Source organism: Arachis ipaensis, chromosome B4, assembly GCF_059453495.1.
Source record: "Arachis ipaensis isolate K30076 ecotype BB chromosome B4, ASM5945349v1, whole genome shotgun sequence".
NCBI classification, from domain to species: Eukaryota; Viridiplantae; Streptophyta; class Magnoliopsida; order Fabales; family Fabaceae; genus Arachis; species Arachis ipaensis.
In genome coordinates this window covers 3,913,202-3,921,999 of record NC_142439.1, presented here as the reverse complement: position 1 = coordinate 3,921,999, position 8,798 = coordinate 3,913,202, and the positions used below count along the sequence as shown (strand labels likewise).

The window sequence follows — 8,798 nt, the reverse complement described above, 5'->3', positions numbered from 1 at the left end:
TGGAGTTATACCCAGAGATAGGGCCGGAGGGTGTTATGTCTAGGTGTGGTGGTCTTGGTCTTCTCATTCATCGCCAATATAATTTTTTGTTTGAATTCAACTTATCTGGCATAGAGTGAGATGTTTTATTTTTTAAATTGTAAAATCCTTTTTTAGCTAATTACAAGATAATTTTTAGTGTTTTTTCTTTTTTTTTTAATTGTAAATTTTTTTTCTAATAACAAGATGCTTTTTAGGTGTTTCTTTTAATTAAAAACGCAACTTTTTAGTTGCAAAAAGTTAAAAGAAAGTATTTTTCGCAAAAGTGACTATGCACAACGATTCCCAAAGAAAGAGAAACTCTTTAGCAGATTAATTTGACAATTTTAGTTTCTAGTTGTATGTGAAATAGTAATAATATAATATTATTTGTAATTAAAGTTGACTATTTTATAGTAAAAATATATTTTTTTTTATATAAAATAGATAACCCAACAGATGAGAGACATTCATACTTTTTCTCTCTCTCATAATTGTGTTTTTCACCATTTCTTTCTTTTAACTTGAATGTCTCGGATATTTTTAGTTTTGACAGGTGTATATATAATTATATATATATGTATATTCAATTTAAATGTATTAATTTTTATTTTTTAAATTATTATAAATTTATAATTATAGAAATAAATTATTAAAAAACTATAATTAACATAATAGCATCTAAACCTACACTAAATATATAATTTTTTTAAAAAAATATTGAAGATCAATAAAAAATATAAAATGACAAACTTAAAATATAATAAGACTTTTTTTTTATTTGATATTATGATACCAATTACTATATTGTGCAACATATTAAAGAGAGTAGTGATATAAAAAAAATTAAAATATTAGACTTATTTTAATAAATACTTATATATATAGTTTATCTATTTTATAATTTAGCTAAAAAATAATTTTGTTTTATAAAACATTAAAATTAATAAATAGTATGAAATCATTTATTTGTATTATTTATTATTTGATAGTTGAATTTTATTTAGTTCATTATACTTTAAAATAATAAGACTATCTTTTTATTATAAACATAACAAACAAAAATGAAAAAATGAAAATTGTTGACCTTAAAAGTAAAAAGAAAAGAATATATATATAAACACAAAAAGGAGAATGTGCTTATAGTAAGTTTTGAACCCAAGACCAAGAGTTTGTGGAAAACTTACAACAAAAATAATAACTAATTGAACAACTTGTACCAAACAAAATAAATAGTCAAAGTTTTAGTTTTATAAAATATTTGGGGGCCATGGCCCCATTGTCTTAATGAAGCTCCGGTACTGAATGTAATGTGATTAGATTGAAAATGTAAAATTATGAAAAAAATTATAAGTAATGTGATTAAGTAATGAAAGTAAAATTACATTATTTACAATAAAAGTGTAAAATTATTTATTTATAAAAAAATTACATTACTTTAAGAGTAAAATTATAAAAAAATTAATTTATTTAGAATAAAAGTGTAAAATTATATAAAAAAATTATAAGTAATGTGATTAAGTAATGAAAGTAAAATTACATTATTTAGAATGAAAGTATAAAATTTATTTATTTATAAAAAAATTACATTACTTTAAGTGTAAAATTATAAAAAAATTAATTTATTTAGAATGAAAGTGTAAAATTATAAAAAAAAAATTATAAGTAATGTGATTAAGTAATGAAAGTAAAATTACATTATTTAGAATGAAAGTGTAAAATTTATTTATTTATAAAAAATTACATTACTTTAAGAATAAAATTATAAAAAATTAATTTATTTAGAATAAAAGTGTAAAATTATAAAAAAAATATATAAGCAATGTGATTAAGTAATGAAAGTAAAATTACATTATTTAGATTGAAAGTGTAAAAGTTATTTATTTATAAAAAATTACATTACTTTAAGTGTAAAATTATTAAAAAATTAATTTATTTAGAATGAAAGTGTAAAATTATAAAAAAAAATTATAAGTAATGTAATTAAGTAATGAAAGTAAAATTACATTATTTAGAATGAAAGTGTAAAATTATAAAAAAATTAATTTATTTAGAATGAAAGTAATGTGATTAACTATAATTTACTTAGATGTGATTAAAAAATAATTGAATACTATGTACAGTAAAAAATTGATATTATTAAAGGATAAAATTAAAATTTATTTCTATGTATCGATTTTGTCCCCAACGTTTTCGTCCTATTTAAATCCCTAACGTTTTAAAATTATCTCAATTTTGACCTGTTGTCAATTCTATTAACAAATCTCTTAATGGTAAGACAACATTAAGTCAATTTTAAAATGTTAGAGACTTAAATAGAACGATTGAAATGTTAGGGATAATTTTAAAACTTACCCCAAACGTTAAGGACAAAAACAATACTTTTACTCTATAAAAAAATTACTTAAACACATCATCATATTCTAATTCACCAATTATTTCACGTACAATTAAAAACAAAATAAAAACAACCAAAATTGTTTCTGTTTTGATGTGACTTGATGAGATATCTTACTTTCGTATATTTAACAAATATGTATCTGATATAAATTAAAAATATAAAGTAACATGTCTTTAAGCATTTAACTTATTTTGCAAGCTTTTTTATATTGAGTATGAAAATAATTCTTTGTATATAATCACTCCAACTTATAAGTTAATAACCTGAACTTACTCGAGTTCAACCCTTATCATTTAATATATAAATTCAAATTAATACTCAAATTCGACTTACAAGTTCATAAATCCGGTTTACTAAACTATTAATGAGTTAAACTTGAATCGACATGTGAGCCGACTCTGGCGGTCCAGCCCTATCCAGAGCTTGGTGGTGCTCATCAACGAAACTAAGTATATTTGGGCTTTTACGTGAAGCCTATGTCTCTCTTAATATATTTTAATATTCATCTATTTTCTAAACCAAAAAAACAAAATAATATTCATCTATTTTTTTTTTCTCTATTCCTCTTCAGAGCTAAAATCCACTATCTAAACAAGGAAAACTATTTAGATATTACAAAGTTCACACCCAATTACAACAAACAATTATCATATACAACATTAGACCTGCTAAGTGCTAACAGCACTCAGTTCATCCATGTATCTACATGAGTACTTGAAAAGTCAAATTCAGACAACTCAAACTACAAAGGACAATAAATATAAATATTAGCATTAAAGAGGCAAATGTAAGTGGATAAGTGCATTAAAGAGCAGTTGTTAGCATGCAAAATCAGAATCAGAAGAAAAATGAATCGATGTTCACCTTCCGAACCTGTCTGGGATTGCTTGCATTTGGCATTTGTTTCTATATTCCTTCAAATATACATACACATATATATATAGCCTCCTGCAGCTGAAGACAGTTAAGTAAAACGAAACAGGTTCAGAAAGGAATTTTGAAACTCTAAGCACAACACATAGAAGTCCTTTGCTTTGCAAGTAACTCCCTTAGTGTCTTTATCATCTTTGGATCGGAACTTATATAGTCCTGGAAGGACTTCTTCAACTCCTGCAGCAACCTTCTATCATCATTGCCAGGGTATTGATTTAACATCTTGGTGAAGAAATTCTTCCAGAGCGCAACGTTCCAGTAACTATTTGATTCAACAAGCAAATTAAGGGTGCTTCAAATGTAGAATCAAGTTTCCGAATTGACTTCACCAACATTACAGTGAATCACATGACTAAAGATAAACAAAAAGTAAATGGACATATACCGTTTAAAGCGTTGTTTGGGAAGATACATGTAGCCTCCATCAGATGATTCTTCTTTGGCAATCTCCATATAGCAATTATGCAACATCATATGGACAACAACGCAAAGGCCGTATGCATCTACCTGTTGGTAAGTGATGGAGAAGAACAACTTCAAAGACAGTAAATCATGAAGTTAATTACATTTGTAGTGTAGTTTTAAGAAGTGGTTTGCCTGAAATTTCCATGGCTTATCCTCTTGCATCTCAATGCAGCGAAAGCCAGAAGTTCCGCAATCACCCTTAAATACTATGTCATCTGGAAAGAGATCCAGAACAATCCCTCTTCCCCAGTCTACAAGGCAAAGACCCTATGGATAGAACAACTTTCAACAACAGAAAGTACTAAAACCAGAAACGGTTTAGTTGTATCATCATCTGGAGAAAAACTGACCTGATCACACCAAGGACCACTTCGGTCCAAGAACCCTTCTTCAGTAAGGTCATCCCTGCAAAGTAGCAAAACCAGGAATGAGCACTGTCTACAAAAGCAAAGCATTTACAAAGTACTTATTTGGAACATGCATAATATAAACACTAAACAACAAGAAACTCTCTCAGCTCGTATTTGCTCGCATTTGCATGTCAGTTTTATCTCAATCAATATCTAAAAAGTAAAAACGTCATGGTCTGGATCTTCAGTGGTAAACATAACAAGGTTGTTTTATCTAAGTGGTAGTTTTAATTTTACTATATATTTGTAGGACTTGTGGTTTTTTGAGACTGAAAATCGCAGTAACAATAACTTCAACGCTGCCGTAAAACAGAATATAGCACTGGAAAAGTGTTACACTAGACAATATAAAATTAGAATGGAAAAACATCATCTCAGGTGGTTTGGCCATGCATTAAAAAAAAAAAAAAAAGTATGTAAAAGTCATGAACTCCTTCAGGTAAACTAAAACAAAACTACTGCTGAAGCCATAAAAAAGAATATAGATTAAAATTATTTATATATACACATAGTTCCAATAAAATGTCATTTTTTTGTTTGTATAACTCGTCCACTTAGTAGGAAAAGAGTTGATTGTTGTTTTATTTATACTACATAAGTTGATGCTTTGCCAGAGATAAAGGGCAATTCTACACCCAAAGTCCTCCTTAGATATAGAAGTATATAATAACAAGACGATGTACTTAGTCATGTCATCATAATCATTAATTAAGAATGAGAAACCAGCTTTACAATGACATTCTGCAAGTAATAAGGTGCAAGTGAACCAACTAATGGTAACGAATGAGAAGCTTAATTTTACCTAGCATAGCGAATAAGCAGATTATCAGGCTTGAAATCACCATGAATCAAGCCAACATCATGCAAAGTTTCAACCATGTGTAACATTTCTATCGTGTAATAAATACATAAAACTTCTTCCATGGGTTTCCCTTGGACCGCATATGTGTTTATGACATCCTGCATAGTATGTTCATCTTGAATTAACACTATATAACATTGAACAAGATAATAAGGGAAATCAGTAGAAATAACTGACCTGTAGCGTTCCATGAGCTAAATAGTCACAGATGAGTATGCTACAGTCTGCATACAGATGAATTCTCTGAGCCAAACCATAGCTTGACCTCTGATATAGTTAGATATCAGGCAATTCAGTATATGTGGATGTTTATAGAAAAGGCAGGTTGATGGTATAAATATTTGAATTTGATATTGATATTAATATCACATACTTCTCTGCCAGTGATCCGCATATCAAGCTGACGATACATGTAAAATTCCCAAGGGAAAGCTGGCTTTTGTATCTAACATTTAAGGTTCAAAGTACAATCAAATGAGACAAATATCACATTTTAAGAGGAAATGATTCTGAAAGACCATCAGCACCTTTAGCGCAACAACATCATTTGGATCACTGTTGACACAAGCCTTGTATACTTGAGCAAAACCACCTTGTCCAGCGCAACCTTTGATATGGTACTTCCTCCCGCCTTTGGATATCATGATAAGGACCATCAAGAGAATGAATGAAGCCAGTAAAGGAAAAGAATAAAGACTATGAAACTATATGAAATACACTGATATGATCATGTTGTGGTGTCTTACAAGAGATGAACACTAACTGCTGTTGATAATAGGAAAAACCCTTATCCTAGAGAAATAAGGAAACGATGACGTAATAATAGAAAGAACCAAAACTACTCCTAAGATTTTTTATTGAGATACCAAAAAGATATACACTCTTTATTTCTAACAATAGATAAACCTAGTTTTGTAGAAACTATCTGCAACAACATTGTCTTTGGAAGACAAGCTAACAACTCTGGGGAGACATCATAAACTCAGATTCAATGGAAATTTCGTTGCAGGGTCAATTTTTAGCACATATCATGAACTCACAATTTTTTAGCATCTCCTATGAAATTTATGGTATTAATTTATATATGATACAACTGTTCCTATGCCGTCAGAAATACAAGAAGATAAAGCAAGTAAATTCATATATAAATGAATTCTTCAGATTGATCATAAAGCTAGGAGCAGTCAGACAATTACGTCCCAATGATGAAGACAAGAGTAAGGATATGAATATTACCTATCTCTATAACTTTGTTCCTTGATGCATTCTTCAAAGTAGATAAGGCCACTTTTCCTGTATACGATTTAGTGCTCAAGTGATACCCCTGAAATGCATTTATACAAGCATAAAGCACCTGAATCCTTGTCAGATGCAGTAAATGAAACATGTATATAACAAAGCATATAAATATCTCACATAAAATTTTTTAATTGTAGGATTTATCTTCTTCATCAGGTCTTCCAAAATGGAGGAATCCCATGGATTAATGCCAATGTTTCCCAACTCTGTGGATCCCTTATAATCAATCTGAAATTAAAAAATAAAATGAAATATATACAAAAGAATTCTTAAACTGTAAATGCAGTCAGTGTTAGTAAATCTCAATTCAGGAGACACAACATTGAGGAAATATGTCAATCTTGAGGAAATATGTCAATGTGAGAAATAAAATAAATAAATAATGTGTTTTGCAAAGGCAGTGTTTGATTCATCTACTACTTGAACAAACCTTTGGCTAATTGGGAAGCAATAAATTACCTACCAACGATCACAAAGCACAAAGCCTATTCAATAAAAGAGTACAAGGGAGTTGGTGTTTTCTCTATTTTTATTTATCTTTCCTTTCCTACTAGTTTGGCTCATTTTGCCTAAAGGACTAACTTCTTTGTGAATAGGCATACCTTCTGCCTTTCAGCAGCCTTCCAAGTTTCAGATATTCTCTGGTGACATAATGCCTGTGCCTTCTTCAACCACTCAATTGGCTCTGCATTCCTATTGAACATTGACCCAAATAACTAAAATTACAGTCAAGGCACCCCAACTTGAAATATCAAAACAAGCAAGTATTGAAGATTCGACTTAACACAGCACTGACCTGGAAATACCAAGGTGATAGATTGTGAGGGCATCATGGAGCATCCCTTTCAACTCAAAGAAACATGCAGACCACACATAGAGTGAAGCATTTTTGGTACACACATTGCAGTTCAGCATTTCCATGAAAACACTTTCAAAATCTGAACTAACACCCATCTGCAAAATCAAACCAACGGAAGCATGTTGAGTTGTCTGCTCAACAAAAAGTGCTTCAAAACAGCACCATTACAAAAAACTTACAGATTTGTTGCAACTAGACTATGTTCTGCTAAGCATATAGTTTCTTGATAATTTTGCATATAGTTTCTTTTCCTTTTTTTTTTTTAAATTAATCTCCCCCTATCTCTCTAGTCATTGAGCTACCTTCCATCTGATCTATATTCTTTCTACTGGCTAGTTTGTTCTACTAACAAAAAAATGTAAAGCAGAGTTCTACTATTACATGATTGATGTAACATCAACTTTCCTAATTGATTCATATTATAACAAAAACAAAAAATATATATATAAAATTCAAAACTTTTTAAAAGAAAAAAAAAAGGGTAAAGGTGCCATATTAAAACCATATTTAAACTTTTCTTTCTTTTCCTTTTCTTTCAACCAACAGAAGATATCACAGCTTCTCTTGGAAGGTTACAGACTAGTCCCCCTTGACCCAGCCCACAAACCCGGGTCCTCTTTCTTTAAGACCTTAGTTCACCTTATCCAAAATCATATTCAAATCATTTTAACATTTGATATACAACTGCGAGAATCCTTAGCAAGCATAAATTCAAGTAATGTAACCGTACTCTGTTGTGCACTCACTCATGTAGCTAGGTTTTCATAGCTACTATAGCTACCATGGAAAATCACTATTCAATTAAATAATTTTATTCGTCAAAAAGCCCTAACCACGAGATTTGAAACATGAGATAGAACGAGTAGAATACATAGAGGAGCCAAATCTTGAGAAATCTGACGTCGTTTCGGTACTGTTCGCTATCCTTGAAGCTTCTAATGCAATCTCCTAGTAAGTTCAACAGGTTCTGGCTGGAACTGCCGGAACCTTCTAGAGCTTTCTTGACACTCCTAAAATTCACAAAATCGAGAGAATTTTGTCAATCTTATGAGATTTTTTTTTCCTGGGACAAGTTTGTGAAAAGCAGAAAGATACCAGAGGAATGGCAAGAGAGGATCGTCCGTGGCGGAGGCCGTGGCGGAGGTGAGGGAGTTAAAAAATGTGACCATTGAGTTTGAATTTGGAGACTGGGAGAGAAATGCAATACTTTTGCGAATTGCGAGTAGCCGAGTATGTAAACGAAGACAGTCGGAATCGGGGATCCAATGAGAGTGAAGCGCGGAAATTCCAGATTTTGAATTTAGCGGTTGTGTGAAATTGGGTGTCCAATTTTATCTCAGGAAGGTTCTTAAAATGGGACCGGAGTCTCGATATTAGACCGGTCAGTCTACTCAATTAAATAAGAGTTATTTTTGTTTTGTCATGTTAGACCAATTTAATTGAATTTAATTAACAAAAAAATTGAATATATAATATTATTAGTGTTAAATTCGTACTGATACATAAATTTATATTTTAATTTAATATGATAAATCGAAAATAATATTTTAT

The 8,798-nt window shown here is 30.0% G+C and overlaps 1 protein-coding gene across 1 annotated transcript; it reads right to left on the bottom strand.

Moving 5' to 3' along the window:
* Positions 1-3,007: 3,007 nt before the first annotated feature.
* LOC107635856 (mitotic checkpoint serine/threonine-protein kinase BUB1-like) lies at positions 3,008-8,546 on the bottom strand. Its single transcript, XM_088483050.1, has 15 exons — positions 8,343-8,546; positions 8,119-8,257; positions 7,185-7,342; positions 6,991-7,081; positions 6,506-6,616; positions 6,326-6,413; positions 5,617-5,720; positions 5,463-5,534; positions 5,267-5,356; positions 5,030-5,187; positions 4,168-4,222; positions 3,950-4,084; positions 3,738-3,859; positions 3,284-3,614; positions 3,008-3,161 (listed from the first exon to the last, which is right to left on the bottom strand). Exons 1-14 carry the CDS (start codon positions 8,414-8,416, stop codon positions 3,425-3,427), a joined length of 1,587 nt encoding a protein of 528 aa, XP_088339176.1. The 5' UTR covers positions 8,417-8,546; the 3' UTR covers positions 3,008-3,161; positions 3,284-3,424.
* Between the last annotated feature and the right edge of the window lie 252 nt (positions 8,547-8,798).